Raw genomic sequence first — 16087 nt, forward strand, 5'->3', positions numbered from 1 at the left:
CCCCCTCCCCCCAGCAACCCTCAGTTTGTTTTGTGAGATTAAGAGTCACTTATGGTTTGTCTCCCTCCCAATCCCATCTTGCTTCATTTACTCTTCTCCTCCCCCCTTAACCCCCCATGTTGCATCTCCTCTCCCTCATATCAGGGAGATCATATGATAGTTGTCTTTCTCCGATTGACTTATTTTGCTAAGCATGATCCCTTTCATTTCTTGACAGGTCTTTTGCTTTGAGTCTCTGGTGTCCTCCCCTGCCCCCCCCCGCCCCCACCTTCTCTACATCCAGGGCTGGCCTGTTCACCTTGAGCCCAACCGGGGCCCTTCCTCCTCACTGCTGTTCTTCCCTCCCTTGCTTTCCCCCACCGCACGCACGTGTGCACACACACACAAAGGCCATTCATTGGTTTTTCATTCCTCCATATGTCCTCTGTCTCTTCCCCCTTTTGTCCACACTCTTTTCTGTGCCCCACTTTGTTTGCTCATGGATGTTGCTTCTCGGTCATTCCACACACCCGAGTCCAGCATGCTGAGCACTCTTGGGGTAATTACTCTGGCTTATATTCAGAGACAGCAGCCATGCCTCGGACCGCCGTGTTCCACGTCTCTGTAGTCCCTCTAGTTTGCACAGAATGGCATCTCTCTCCAGACTGATCAGAGAGAGGCAGCCAAGTGTCATAGCGGCCGCTGACCAGTTCACTCTTTCTCTGACCCCTCTTAGAAACAGATCCTTTCTTTGTATGTGACTCTCGAGGGACAGAAAGGCTCAAGGACTTCTGTGATGAACAGTCTTTCTTGGCTCCAGGAGAGGGGAATCCTTTTCTCTCCCAAAGCTGGAAATATACAAGGACCAGTATATGAATAAATATGGTAGATAGCCAATGTTTAACTTTGGAGAATGTCTGATCATACGTTATTAATGTGTTTGTTGAGCCTCAAACTTCAGCAGTTAGCATTAAGATCCTGTAAGATGGGGCTTTGTGTGTTTAACCTTTATTGTTTTTAGAATACCTTCAGAATCAGAAAAAAGTTATACTGGGGGAGAAACTAAAGGAGTTTTAAGGAAAAAATGAAAACCCCATTAGTCTGCCACATGTGCAGTTACAATTTCATTTTCAGTCTAGTGTGTATTGTAGTAAGCCTCCTGCTTTAATAGATACCTGAGGCTTTGGGTACCTCAGATCTGTAACATGTAGGCATTTGAAACCTCTTATTTTTCTTCTTCCAAGTCATGTGTGTCAGGCAAGTTTATGTTAGAACATCCTGCATTTTCCAGCTCTGATTCTTGGACCAACCTTCTCAAAAGAGAAGGTAAAATGAGCTGGGCTTTATTCTTTATGAAATGTGAATCCTAAGGGTAGGAATATACTCACCGAGTTGGGGGATTTGCTTCTGGGAGGTCCCCAAGGATGCAATTTTCGGGGTCTCCATTTGTGAGCTCTGTACCACCTCCCACATGACAACAGTACCTGAGCTTTAAAGGGGCGGAGGGGTGGAAGGAAGCGAGGGAGAGTATAAGAGGACTCCAAGGCAGGAGCTGCTTCAGAATGCTCTCGGGCAGGGGACTTCTCCTCCCCTTGGGCCAGTTAACAGACTGTGCCTAACATAAAAGGAAAAGGCCCAAATTAAAAAAACAATTGTGTGTGTGTGTGTGTGTGTAAATATGCATGAATATATACATATGTAATTTTTAAAATTTGTGTACACATATAGAATGGATAGATATATATGTATTTCATGCTAAATTAAGATTTGCAAAACCACATTTAAAAAACATCAAACACATTCTTATTTACAAAAGCTTAAACTATTTGACGCACTCAATGGATATCGGCTGTCTCCAAAAGTTTTTCCGTAAACAAATAAAAACAGCACTGGACGAATTATCCCTCCATTGAGTTTTTACATGACTTTTCTTCCGTAGTAACTCATGTGAATTGCACATACCAAATTAACAGGTGAAGTCGGAGAATTTATTGCTGCCGAAGTTAACAGCAAGCTGACCCTAAATTGTTAACAGATGTTTTTCCTTTTTAGCCCCTTTGGAATTCTGTAGGCAACAATTGTTTCTTCTTTTTGCCGGGAAGAGAGGTAGAGAAGGCAGGGGAATGAAAACAGACTGGAGATTGAGAAATGTATGTCTCCATTTTCACCAGTGTTGGAACATTCTGAATTTGTATAAGTTTAAAAAAAAAAAAGGTTTTTTAAATGTACATTTAGTCAGTTTAAACCTTTATTTAAGGTTTCTTTTTTTTCTGTAGCAAGAAGATCCTTATAGGAAGAAGAAGCTTCAGGAGAAAAAAGAAGGAAATTTACAAAATTTAAGTTGGAATAAAACTCGAACGTGTAGAAAAAACAAGAAACGGGGTGCTGCTCAGGTCTTGAGGTGTGTTCATTTTTACAGTCCCTTTAAAATGTTCCTCTGTTTTTTTTATTCTATAATTTTACACCTAGCTGTTATCTTTTGGTCTTATTTTGGTGATGCTGGATACTGAGAATAGAATATTGACGAAAAAGTCTGTTATTAAAATTAATATGTATTCTGGTTATATTTCCCTTTATATTATTAACTACCTGAAAGTGAATAGATTTTTTTGTGTTTTTAGCCTTAAAAAAAACACTCAAAGCTCTAGGAGGTTTTCAAGAAAGAGCACAAGGCCTCCTCTGTGCCCCAGCTTTCACCCAGCCCGTGAAGGGCCAGAGCGTTCCTGCGGCAGGGGAGGGTGAGATCAGCTGGGTGCCGGCAGGCCTCCCCTTTCCCGCATTACCCTCGCCCATGTAGTGAAAGAGAAGAGTCACCATTCCCAGAACCTGAGGTTCAGTCCCGCAGAAGCTAGGTTCTTACACAATTGGTTAAGGGACAAGCTGGAATTGGTATTCTCCTTTGGAAACCTTGCTTCCTTAGGTCACTCAATCTCCCTGAGCTTTTGTTTGCTTATCAGTAAAATGAAGGCACTGGGTAGTGTTTATGCGGGAATCCCCTGTATTTTTTTTTCAACAGGTTAGCAGTACCAACATTTTTTTTAAAGATTTTATTTACTTATTAGCACAAGTGGTGGCTGGGGAGTAGGGGGAGTCACAGAAGAAGGGAGAAGCAGACTCGCCGCTGATCAGGGAGCCCTGCCCCTGTGCCAGGCTCCATCCCAGGGCTCTGAGATCATGACCTGAGCCGAAGGCAGATGCTCAGCTGACTGAGCCACCCAGGCACCCCAGTAGTGCACACATTTTGACTTCAAATCCACCTGGGGGTATAGTCTCTGAATTTTGATTTCTTGGGTTAGACTTCTAAACACTCAACATGTGCCCAAGGTGAGAGACTCCAGTAGAGATGCTTTCTCCTGCCTTTTCCTCCCTGAGTCCACGGATGGAGCTTTTCTGGTGTCTCTTGCACTGACAGTGCCTCCTTCAAGAACCATAGTTTAATTTAGGAAAACAGTTCTGGCTCCCTGACTCCTGTGTGTGACTGTCCTTCAGCAGGGAATTAAAACCTAGCCCCTGGGCTTGAAAGCCTCTTTCCTCCTGAGTAGTCCCTCCATCCTCACTGCTCTGGCTTTTGCTCCTTTTGAGTTCTGTCATCTGGGGATTTCTTTCTTGTAGGCTCAGCTAGGTATTTGCACGTGTTTCTGCCCAAATGTTCTCTAGTGGCCCCAAATCTTCCTGGGGAAGGGGGGGCCCCACCTTGCTACAGTGATGCTTGTTGTGGGAAAGGGACTCCGCAGCGCAGCCCACGTGGAGGCAAGGACCACCACATGGGAAGCACATACGGTGCTACTCACGGGGCTGTCCCTAGGTCCCAAGGCGACTGCAGCCCAGAGCTGAGAGCCAGTGATTCGGCGTTGTCATGTTGTATGCGCTGCTGACGAAGAGTCAGCAGCTCCAATAAAATCTTTAAAAAAAATAATAAAACAGCAAAATCTTAGTCTTTTTTTATCCCTCTCTAACTCAGTGTCTTCTCCCCCAAAACCCTAAGAAAAGAGGTCTTGAGTTGTTCTAGGTTCATATTTTCAGCTCTGATAAGTCTGGATATCAAGGATGGATGGATGATAACATTCGGATGTGATCTTTTTTGATTCTTGTAGGCCTTCTGAGCAGAGTGAATTAAAACTTGTGTGTAGTGAATTTGAAAGGTCTGAGCTGAGCGGTGACATCAATGTCAGAAACTGGTGTATACAGGAAAATCCTGGGGAAGTCTGTAAGCCAGATGCTGGCATTGGAAGCAGCTTACCAGCTGCACAGGGAGAGGCAGGTATGTAACTACAGCGAGCGGTGAATGCTTCTGTCGGAAGTTCGGTTCCTCCAGGAAGTATCCAGTGTAAAGCCGTGGGTGTTGAGGAGATTATCGCTTTACAGGCACCTTAGCTTATGGAAGCTCGAATGGACAGCTGTCAGGATGAGACTGGAAACCTGAGATTGTTTTGAACCTGGACAGCCTCGAGTGTTGCCTCCTCCTACCTCCTCCTTCCCCTAAAACCTGGCCATTCTCCACTCTCCCCATGCAGGGTGCTGAAGGCACAGTGCTTGCTTACTCTTGGGGGTTGACCAGGAGAGAACTGTCTTCTTCTCACACACCTGAGCCAGGTGGTTCCTATAGACCAGGCTGCTGGCCCACCCAAGAACGGCTGGGCAGTGTCTCTGGGAGTGGGAGGTAGAGAGCCCCCAGAGCTAGGTCTAAGGTAGGGCAGAGAATGGTGGGAGGCTCAAGGGCCATTGAAGCTGACTGTACATGTGGGGGAGGTGGTGGGGAAGTTGTCATCCTCCCGGCTAGCACCTGTGTCTCCAGACACACGTCCGCATCAGTGTGAGCAGGCTGGCAGACATACAAGCTGACAGAGTTAGTGAGTTTCTCTCTCTGTCCTCTCATTCATTCCCTTGACACACCTGTGCCTTTTTGGTCTTACTGGAAGTTCTTTGTACCCACATATAAATATTACTTGGAAGCTCTTTGTGGAAATCTTCATAAAAGCGAGGGGGATATAACCTATAAATTTCCAATCTGCTTGAGCAGCTGTTTGCCTCCCTGGAGTGTTTATTTCCAGAACCATCATTAAATCATGGTTATCATTGATATGGACGGCTGAGCCCCGGACAGGTAGGAGTGTCCATCCCTTAGGCAGAGTACACAGAGCTCATCACCCACTGTCCCTTCAGGTCCCCTCATTGGTCTCAGATAACTTCTTCCTTCTCCCTGGATGAGCAGAGGGAGCCAACCCCAAAGCTGAATGTGGCCTCTGTCATAATGTCACCTCTCTCCTTTGAGGAGACATGGCAGCTAGAGGAAAATTGTTTAAATGAATGTGATGTCTCTCTGCCTTCCTACAGAGGGCTACTACCCGAAGCCTAGGAAGAAGTGTGTGGAGAAGCCTTGCTCTGACTCCAGCTCGGACTGCGGCAGCTCCTCAGGCAGTGTGCGGGCCAGCCGGGGCAGCTGGGGCAGCTGGAGCAGCAGCAGCTCCGATGGGGACAAGAAGCCCGCAGTGGGCCCTCCGCACTTCCTGCCAGCTGGTGAGTCCTAGGGGCTGCCCGGGCCCTCCGAGCAGCCCTCCCCGCTGGCCAACTCCCGCCCTGCCCCTGAGCCCCGTACCAGGCCTGGATCTGCCTTCCAAGCCTGGAGCACACGCAGGACCGCTGACTGGAGTATTGACTTAGCTGTGGATTTGATTCACTCTCTTGTTTTTTCCTCCTTCCTTTTTCTCCCCTCTGCATCCCATCATCATCATCATCGTCGTCATCATCATCATCATGTCTATCTTTGAACTGGTTCAAAGAACATCCACATTTGTTTTAGTACTTGCACACTTTTATTATGGTAAAATAGTTGTAACAGAATTTACTATTTTTAAGTGTACCATTCAGTGGCGTTCAGAGCACTCCTGATATGTAACCACCACCACCATCCATTCCTGGATCTTCTCATCAGCCCAGACAGACTCCACACCTTTAAATAAGGGCCATCCGGTCCCCACTCCCCCAGCCCCTGAAGCCTCTCCACCACTTCCTAGCTCCTGTCTTCCTGTCTCCAGTGATTACTCTGCTGTCTAAGTAGAATCACACAGTGGTTGTCCTTTTGTATCTGGCTCATTTCACGTAGTGTAATTTCTTCAAGGTTCATCCGTCCTTTCTTTTAAAGGCCCAGTAATATTCCATCGCAGGTACATGCAGCATTTAAATTATCCATTCATCTGTTGATAACCACTTGGGGTGTTTCCACATTTTAGCTCTTTGAACAATGCTGCTGTGAACATTGATGTCCTCTCTTATTTTTGAGAAATTTGAAGATTTGGGAAAATTCAAAGAATTAACTTGCTTTTGTTATATTTACCCTCTTTTTTTTTATTTTTTAAAATTTAAATTCAATTAATTAACCTAGAATGTATTGTTTGTTTCATGGGTACAGGTCTGTGATTCATTGGTCTTCTATAATACCCATTCATTGTTTTTTTTTTTTTTTTAAATCCTTATAGTTTGTCCCACTTTGGCCTCCTCAAGAGAATCACTGTCCACTCTCATGAACTTGGCATGTATTCTTTTAGTCCATATTTTGTTTACCTGCATACGTCCATCAACAGAGTATAGAACGTTTGTGACTTACATAAAGGAAATCATACTTCAGTATATCATTCTGCGTCTTGCTTCTTTCACTCGGTGTTTTTTAACCTCCATGACCATATAAAGATGGAGTTCATTCCTTTTCACTGTTGTTTTCAAAAATAGTAAACTTAGTCTTTGTGTGAGGAAATGGTGATGAGATTGAGAAGCTCACAAGTGTGAGGCCTTCATTTGCCGCTCACACTGGCATGGCTCCCAGATAGCCTTGAGAGGGAGAGCCAATGGCCCTGGGCTCAGAGGGTTTGGCAGCTTGTTCCACACGCCAGTTTGCTCACCACCCAGGAACCCTGTCTTCTCCCCCAAACAGGCTGCTTCAGGCCACCAACAGCTCCCTTCAGCAACCTCCGGGCTGTCTTTCTTCTCTGTCTCCTCCCAGTGGTGAGACCAATAAAAGAAGGTCTTCTCTGAGAGACGGGGCACAATAGCCATAAAAACCTACAAAAGGCACCCACATGTGTCTTCAGGCTGTGTTTCATTATCAGCTTCCCCACCCCCCAGGAGACTTTGAGACATTGTTTTCTTAATGATCCTCCATAAAATTTTAATATCACTGATATGCACTGTTTATTATTGGGTACTGTGCTTTAGGCACAAAAAGATAAGATATTGGTGCCCAAGAAACACAGCAGTCCTGCCCCCTCTGGAGGACGCTGCCGTCGCCCACAAGGAGACACACACAGACTCAGATGAAGGCAGGCAGGCCCACGTGCTGTGAGAGCAGGGATGCATGCGGCCTGAGGGAGCTTGGTTTTCACAGCCTACACCAAGCACAGCTCCATCCACCACTGAAGACAAAGGTTGCCAGACAAAGGATAACTCAAGGTTTTTAAAAATCAGTCCTCAGTAACAAAGAATAGAAGTGCTGCTTTAGCTTGAGGAAGGCCAACGGGAGCAAGATGATAATAATTATTGATGGTGTTGCTGTACAATGGCTTAACGTGTAGTTTGTAAGTTGTCTGAAGGTTATGTACTATCGGGAAAATGTCCCCAGTATAATTAATGGTGTAAGAGACCGTAAAGACAAAGTATGTATGAAGCATGACCCCAGCTTTCCACACATGTGTACACACAAAAGAGTTTGTAAGGAAATACACCTCATGCTGAACGGCAGCATGATTGCAGATGACTTCCATGTTTCTTCTCTAAACTTATGTTTACTTCCATAGACTTCCTACAGTGTCACTTACAAACTGCAGGGGTCAATTTATATAGCAAGATCTCTTTTATCAGAAAAATCCCTATGAGAAACTTACATAATATTAATGGTTTCAGCTTTTTTCCACAATTAAAACACTGTGAATCCAAAACTCAAAGCTTTAAGTGTTTTTAGTAAGTTTTCAATGAAAAGAGAAATATAATAAAGATTTTTTTAAAAATGAAATTACTGAATATGAAAATCAGTCAGAAGTGAGAAGTCGCTCGTTTGGGGTTAGTGACATTAGCAGTGTGCACTTTTAACACATAGTACAGTTGAATTACACTTACAAAACGTTGTGATAATTGTTTTTGCTTTTACACAGGAGACAGTGTTCCGCAAAATGACTTTTCTTCAGAAACTCCCATTTCCTTGAATCTTTCTCATAACATCTGCAATCCCACGTAAGTTTCTTACTCTCTTGCTTTGACAGTGTGTTTTATATACTTAATGCTTTTTCTGTCATTGTGCTGCTGCTTTGTAGTTAGTTCTGCAGTGGAAATAGGAAAGATTTTTAAGAATGAGAGAAAGTAACTTCCAATTTTGCTAATAATTCAGCAAGCGGGATCCTTCTGGGTACAATGTTCCTTGTGGAGATGTCTCTGGGAGCCCCATTGCTGCCAGTGATATAGCCACATTAGAACACATCCCCTTTCTGGGGGGCCTAGATGGCACAGTTGATAAGGCGTCTGCCTTCAGCTCAGGTCATGATCTCAGGGTCCCAGGATCGAATTCTGCATTGGGGCTCCATTAGGCTCCAAGCTCAGGCTCAGCGGGGAGTCTGCTTGTCCTTCTTCCTCTGCCCCTCCCCTAGCTTGAGTGCCTGTGCTCTCTCTCATACAAATAAATAAAATCTTAAAAAGAAAAAAAAAAGAACCCATCTCATTCCTGAAAGCAGAAAGAGAAACAGCAGTTATTGTAGGGATGGGCATCATCCCCTCCTCTGGGACTTGCAATAAAATGGAGCCCTGATGATGCAGGGAGTTTTACAGGAACCAACCAGGTACTGACATGGTTAGGACTCCACTGTGTGATCGTTGCTGCCCCATCAGACAAAATAGACAAGTGGCTCTTATTAAGCAGGACAAGAGGAAGGGATGCAGTAAGCAGAGGGTTTTCGAGGGAGAACATGATCACATTTCCGTGGGCTCTAGTCACATGGTGAGAGGACAGGGGGCTGTCGTTACCATTAAATAGATGCACGTGTGAAAAAGGAGGTTCAGCAGAGGGGGCGAGGCAAGCTGTCTGTGGACTGTCTGCAAGCAGGGAACCTACGCTAACTCAAGACTGACGCCAGCTGCCGGCTGGTGCTGAGCAGACGGGAACCTGCGGTGGGCCTCAGTTACACTCATTTTGTTGTTTATTAAAAACAGGCTTTGCTGGGTCTTGGAAATTTGGTAACCTTAACCCTTTTCTGGCCATGTACCTTTGTGTCTCTAGCATTTATGTTTCTTGACGGAAGAATTCCTGTAAAACTCAAGACATGGTTGAATAGAGTTGGTACATCCTTTTACAGAAGAAATCGTAGATCTTCATTTTCTGGCTTTCTCCACAGAAACATGAATGATCTGCCACAGTATGCAGAACCTCCCTGTCCCAGCCTTCCTGCCGGGCCTACAGGTGTTGAAGAAGATAAAGGTAGGGCAGACTCTCACTCCAGACACCAGCCGGGAGTTCCTCCACATGGCAGGACAGGGAGCTTGTGGAGACGAGTAGGTTGGGGGCAGGGGCTGGGCCCTCTGGTCCAAGCCATGTCACTGGGTTTCCGTGCACCGGCCGTCAGGACCCGTGTCATCAGGGGCCTCTGACTGCACTGCCTCTGCCTGGTAGGCGAGGCTCTTGCATCTCCTGTCTCTTCTAGCGCCTGCTTCCTGAATGGCTAAGGTCAGGGATTGTGGCAAGATCAGCCTGGTGCTTACTCCCAATGGTATCATTGAGCTCTAATACACTTGTTTTTGCATGTATAAAATCTGCTAGATGTGGAAACTGCCCTTCATCTTGGAGCCGACTTTGAGAGCATGGGCTTCTGTGCCGTTCTTTGGATACATTTTGGACTTGCTATGGTTGAATTGTCAGTGGAACAGTGGCATTCTCCTTAGACCCCATCTTCCTGCTGTATATCCTGAAAGTATATCCCAAAAGGGATCAGGAAAGGCAGAAATGGTCAGCATGTGTGGTTGACTTGCAGGAAGTGTTTTCTAGAAGTAGAGAAGGAATGTTGTAGGAAGGATGGGATGCGGGCTGAGGAGGGAAGAGGGTAGATTGAGAGGACTTGTTCTCTTCCTCAGGTCTTTACCCAGCTGGAGACCTGTGGCCCACGCAGCCTGTGTGTGTGACAAGCAGCTTCAACTGTGCTGTGGAGAACAGCGTGCCTGGCGTGATGCAGGGCCCGGCTCCCGTGCATAATAGGTACGGACTCCCTTCTCTGGTCATTGCCTTGCTTAGCCCAAGGACTTGCCGAGGGGATTGGAGTTCAGTCTGTTAGGTGGGCCTTACAAAACTGGGGGCCAGGGTTCCCTCCCCAGTGCACCTTAGCTGGATGTCTCCATCTGCCTCTTGGAGTTGCACTGTGATGTCTTAGAAAACAACAAAGCAGGAGGGAGAGAAACATGAAAGGAAAGAAGAACAGAGCTGTTGACCACATCATCACTTTCCTCAAGCTGAAAAGATGGTCTGTTAATAGAGGCTGGTTTGAAAACGCAGTCACTCACAATTCCTACCACCTGATGGAGCAGTGCTTTCCACTTTTCCATGGCATCCATCTAACATTAAGAAAGATCAGATAGTTTGCGTATTGAAAGGCCATTCCACTCGAGCTGTTTCTTTAATTCGCTGTTGGAAGTCAAAGACGTTCAGCAGTGAGAACGTGAGAAAATGTTGGCATCTCTGTCTCATCACAGAATCTGAAGTTTTCTTTTTTCGTTCCTTTATTAGAGTGGTATTTACTCTTTTCTATCTGTCATGAGACTCCAGTTTGTAACTGTGATCAAATTATCTGTTGTGAATCAGTCTTGATGGTTGTGGTTCCCCCCCACCCCCTGGACAAACACCGGCCCTGCTGGGGGGTGGGGCACTTTAGAGCAGTACCTGCAGGTGTTGGCCAAAGAGCCTCAGGGTAGTGCAGTCCTCTCCCAGAGTGCTCCAAAAGCCACGGATCTGCCTTGGGTTAGAGTTAGCCCACCCAGGTGACCAAGGAAGCAAGCTCCTCGCCTGAGCCGTCCATCCTACTAGGCTGAGTTGTTGGTGGGGAGCGTTTGGTGGGTCGGGAAGTCTTTGATCCCGTGACTCAAGAAAGTACATCTTTTCTCTTCCAAAACTGAGGAATGAGCAGTGATTAGGGTGCTGGGTCACAAAATCGTTTTCCTCTTTCTTTACACGGTCTTTTGATGTCCTGTTTCTGAAATGAGACCTCTTGTGTTTTATAGCAGTTTCATTGACTGGAGCGCAGCCTGTGAAGGCCAGTTCCCCAGCGTGTACTGTCCGTTGGAACTGAATGATTATAATGCCTTTCCGGAAGGTAAAAGCTACTTGAACGATCTGATGCCATTCTTTTACTCAGAAAAGTCAAAGCAGGAAGCGTGTGGGCCTGAGGCATTAACTGCAGAAGAACGTACTTTCTTAAAGCAACTTAGATGTAATTGACACAGAACGTTGTATTAGTTTTAGGTGTACGACATAATGATTGGCCTTTGGTACGTACTGGGAAGTGACGGCTGCAGTCTAGTCTAGTCATCACCCATCCTCGAACATGGTCACAAATGTTCTCTCTTGTGAGGAAAACTTTTAAGGTCTCTCTTAGAGCATTTTACAAATACATGAGAGGATATCGTTAATAACTCTGCTCACCACGACCTTACATTATATCTCCAGTCCTGACTCATCACAGGGAGTTTGTACCGTTGGAGCACCTTCGCCCATTTTGCATACATCCCACTCCCCTCCGCCCCTGACCCCTGCCTCTGAGAACCCAGTCCATTCTCCATATTCATGAGCTTCGTTTTTGGTTGTCCTATGTCTGCTAGGAATGTGTCTTTAAAACAAACTTTAAAAACAAAACAGATGAGCATAGGGGAAGAGAAGGAAAAATAAGACGAAATCAGAGAGAGAGACAAACCATGAAGACTCCTAACTCTAGGAAACCAACTGAGGGCTGCTGGAGGGGAAGTCGCTGGGGGGATGGGGTGAATGGGTGACGGCATTAAGGAGAGTATGTGATGTGATGAGCACTGGGTGTTATGTGCAGCTGGTGAATCACTAAATTCTCCCCCTGAAATTAATCATACACTGTATGTTAATTACATTGAATTTTTTAAAAAAAGAAGAATGCGCCTTTAACAGTGAGAACCTTTGAGAATGACCTTACAGGCAGCTGCCAAGTAGCTTCATGTGGGTCCAGTTGTGCAGGCCTGCCGTGTGAAATTCAGATGGCCTCACAAAGACCTCTCAGCCTGGCTGTCTGGGAGTTTCTGCAAGCAACCCCGATCTATTTCGTCCTTTGGATTTGGTAGACCTGGGTCCCTTGGATTTCCAGGGACCTAAGATTGTAAATTATCCTTCGGGAGGCTGAGGCTTTAGATGTTTGCTACACTTTCCAGGCAGACAAGTCCTGTGTGAAGTGGAATCACGCACGTGCTTATTCCTCAGCGGGGTCCAACTCTTCTGACCCTGAGTGGTGCCGCAGAAAGATGGAGTGAAGAGCCAGGAGGGGAAACTGGGGGAAATGGCTGGTGCTTGGCCTCAAGCATTGGTAATGATAATAATAGCTGTGAGATTTCCCTGATAAGCTGCAGAATGTTCTTCTTTATATTACAGAGTGATCACGGTTTCTCATAGTGGGGCTACCTGTTCAGGGAAGCTCTAAGTGGCCTGAGGAGATGGCTCTCACTAGAGTCTGATACCTGCCTTGCTCCATGCTAACCACAGGGGTGTGTTGTGGTGACTTCCTTCCCGGGCTTGGGAGGCTCCTGTGTATCACAGCAGCTCCCCGTTAACCCCAGGTTGTGTTTTCTGTGGTTTTGGTTACCGCAGTTAGCTGCCTTCCACAACAGATGAATCTCCTGCTCATGTGTTGTCGGAAGGTCTCTAGTAGCCTGACGCTCTGTCACAAGGTCTTTCCTTCACCTCCCCTTACCTCCTCATGTAGGCAGTTTACTATCCCTCAGCATCCCAAGAAGGGTGGGTGTGGTACAGGATACTCTGAGAGGGAAAGAAAAGGAAGGCACATTCCCATAACTTCTCTTACAGTGTGTTGTTATTTTATATTTTATTAGTTAATCTCTTCTTGTGCCTACTTTATAAATTGCACTTTACCGCAGGTATTTATGTATAGGAAGAAAACATAACATACATAGGGTTCAGGAGGGTCCGCGGCTTCAGGCATCCGCTGGGGGTCCTGGAACATATCTCCTGTGGCTAAAGCAGGGACAGCTATACCTTCCTACTTAGCTAAGAAGTGCTGGTTTCATATTGCTCTGGTATCTCCATACAGTGTACGTTGCAGGAAGCTGAGGTCGGCCCAACAGTTAATAAAAGCAAATGTTAAGGGCTGGTAAGAATCCTGACACGGGTCCAGTGCGCAGGAGTCTTGATTAGAAATCCTGTTGTCAAATCGTCAAATACAGAACATCAAGCCCAGAGGAAGGACCTTCCTTCCTGAGGGCTTCCCAGGTAGCCTATCTTATCTGCTAAATAGTTTTAACCTTGAGAATGACAGTGTAAAGTACACTGGTCCTTAACTCAGAGGTATGGGAAGGCCTTGAAAACTTTTGGCCTAGGAGTGAGAATTCAGATCTCACCGTAAAAATGTTTACCTGTGTTGTCTTCCACTTTTTGTAGAAAACATGAATTACCCCAATGGCTTCCCTTGTCCTGCCGAAATTCAGACAGACTTTATGGATCACAGCTCTCCATCTACCTGGAGCCCCCCGCCCAACATGCCGACTGCCTGGGGACACGCGGGTCTCCTCAATTCTCCGGTCAGTGCTGTGACCCCGGGGCAGCTCCAAGTTCTTCTGGTCCTTCTTTAATCCTGGTCTCACTTTACTTCAGGGTCAGGTTCAGATCTGCCAAAGCCTGGCTTGCGTCCTTTAGATCCCAGAAGCCAGGCTAGCCACCCTCTGAAAGAGCCTTAGGCGTAGTCAGACAGGTGGGGGCTCTCGGACATGGGTTGTCTAGCCGCCCTGAAGAGAAAGGCCACCCAGAGGACACGGAGGAGCAATGATGGGTCGATAAAATTGAATTCGGGCTGGGAAGCCCTCTGACCCAGCTGTGTCTCTGTGGTCCTGTTGACATTTTCCTCTATGCTCAGAGAGGGTTGCTCACCGGTCCATGAGTGGGTCCTGAGGGCTTCCTGCCTGTCAGCACCCAAGAGCCCCGTGCCTCCTCACTCTGGCATCCACTCAAGACATGTTTTGCAGATCAAGGGCATTTGACCTAAGGGTTCTTTCTTGGGTTGAAAATAAGTTTCTATCTAGGAAGATGAAGATTTCACAACACTCTGAGAAAAATGGCTTTGAGGCAACCCAGAGGGTTGAGAATAGTTTAATGACTTCCCAGTGACTTGGATGGATAGCACTGTGGTGTCCAACTTTGATGTTGCCTTTCTACAATTTCTAAAAATTTCTCTTTTTCCCCCCCCTCATGTACACCTCAGCCCTACCTCACAAGCACCCGAAGCTTGTCTCCAATGTCTGGACTTTTTGGTTCTATCTGGGCCCCACAAAGTGACGTATATGAAAGTTGCTGCCCCATCAGTCCCACCACGGAACATTCGACTCACATGGAAAACCAAGCTGTCATGTGCAAGGAATACTACCCAGGGTTTAATCCGTTTCGTGCCTATATGAACCTGGACATATGGACTACCACGGCAAACAGGAATGCGAGCTTCCCACTGTCTAGAGACTCAAGCTACTGTGGGAATGTGTGAAAAGAATTTGATTTTTAAACAATGTGAATAAAGAGGCTTGTGTTTTGATTACTAGCTAAACTGGTTGTTGAGATAGATTATGACATTGGTGGATATTTTGGCACTTTTATATGAAAATAAATTTTTTTAATGAAATCTGGGTGCTCTATTTTTTTTTTTTTTTTTGACCATTACAAGTCACTGGTAGGAACTTCAGCATCTATATGTCATAATTTCTTCATAACTCAAGAAGGGTGTCAGATATGCCAAATGTTTTAAATTGGGAAAAGGGGGACTTCTAAGAAGGTAAGAGTTGAGAACGGAGGGACTGCTATGGTTCTTCCTCCTTGGGCATCAGAATCCTCCCCCCACCCCTCCACCCCCGGGGAACTTCCAAAATAACATTTATCTGGTGACATTCCCAGAGATTCTGATTGAATGACCCAGTGCTCGAGCCATCAAGATTTGGCTTCAAGTTCTCCACGGACTGCAACACGCAGCCAGGTTGGGATGCCCGCTGAGCAGCTTGCTCCACTGCCCGGACAGACCCTGCTCTGGGTGGATGGTGGCTCTTTCCAGGCCCAGTGGTCATGGCAGCTGGGCGAAGCAGAGAACCAAGCACTGCCTTGCCTGTTCAGCAGAGCGAGAATGTTCCCTCCCCTCCGTCCTGCCAGTGTGGGGGCAACAGCAGCAGCGGGCACATTCTGGTAAGTGTTTGCTTTCCCCCTGAGTGAGCAGGCTTTCTCCAAATGCAAAAACAGGAGAGTTAGGTAACCAAAGCAGGTTTGCCAGACCAGTGTGTATCTGCTTGTCAGTGATTTTAGAAATCCGTAAGATGGTGAAAGAGTCTGTGTGCATGTGTAAACTTTGGAAACATTTTTAACTTTTAATAAAAACTTCTGATTTTTCATTTTGTCTTGTCTTTATTGGAAATTCAGTAGGAGAGTGTTTTGAGTGGAGTGCTGGGTATGCTGGCTTTGGATTTCTCTTGGCCATGGCTGCCGGGGCAGGGGCAGGGAGGAGTATGGTGGGGGAGGGCTGGGACAAGGAGGGCAGGCGTACTGCAGACCTGGGACTGCCCTTCCATGAGACTGCTTCCCAGCTGCCAGAGACTGCTCAGATGGCCAAGTTCACATCCTAATTTGAGTAAAGCAGACCTCCCACCCCCAATGGTGAATAATGTTAAAATAATTTGGATTCTAGGTATATACCCAAAAGAATAGAAAGCAAGGACTTAGAGAAATGTTTACATTCCCGTGTCCATAGCCACATTGTTTATAATAGCTGAAAGGTAAGAACAACCTAATTGTTCATTGACAGATGGAAAATCAAAACATGATATATACACAGAATGGGATATTCAACCTCAGAAAGGAAGACGATTC

General features: G+C 46.1%; 1 protein-coding gene across 3 annotated transcripts in view; it reads left to right on the top strand.

Moving 5' to 3' along the window:
- The window catches only part of TMEM131L (transmembrane 131 like), a 155916-nt gene extending 141058 nt beyond the window's left edge, over positions 1–14858 (top strand). For 2 of the 3 annotated variants that reach the window (XM_032862549.1, XM_032862553.1), the window contains exons 27-35: positions 2256–2380; positions 4074–4240; positions 5314–5496; positions 8121–8199; positions 9351–9433; positions 10084–10204; positions 11221–11312; positions 13631–13770; positions 14448–14858. In XM_032862549.1, the coding sequence (XP_032718440.1) occupies positions 2256–2380; positions 4074–4240; positions 5314–5496; positions 8121–8199; positions 9351–9433; positions 10084–10204; positions 11221–11312; positions 13631–13770; positions 14448–14723 (1266 nt within the window). In that variant the 3' untranslated portion in view covers positions 14724–14858. The remainder of the gene's footprint in view (positions 1–2255; positions 2381–4073; positions 4241–5313; positions 5497–8120; positions 8200–9350; positions 9434–10083; positions 10205–11220; positions 11313–13630; positions 13771–14447) is intronic. The other variant, XM_032862554.1, reaches the window with a different exon arrangement.
- Positions 14859–16087: the final 1229 nt, after the last annotated feature.

This window comes from Lontra canadensis, unplaced genomic scaffold (assembly GCF_010015895.1).
Source record: "Lontra canadensis isolate GAN:19392208 unplaced genomic scaffold, GSC_riverotter_1.0 scaffold1, whole genome shotgun sequence".
Lineage (NCBI taxonomy): Eukaryota > Metazoa > Chordata > Mammalia > Carnivora > Mustelidae > Lontra > Lontra canadensis.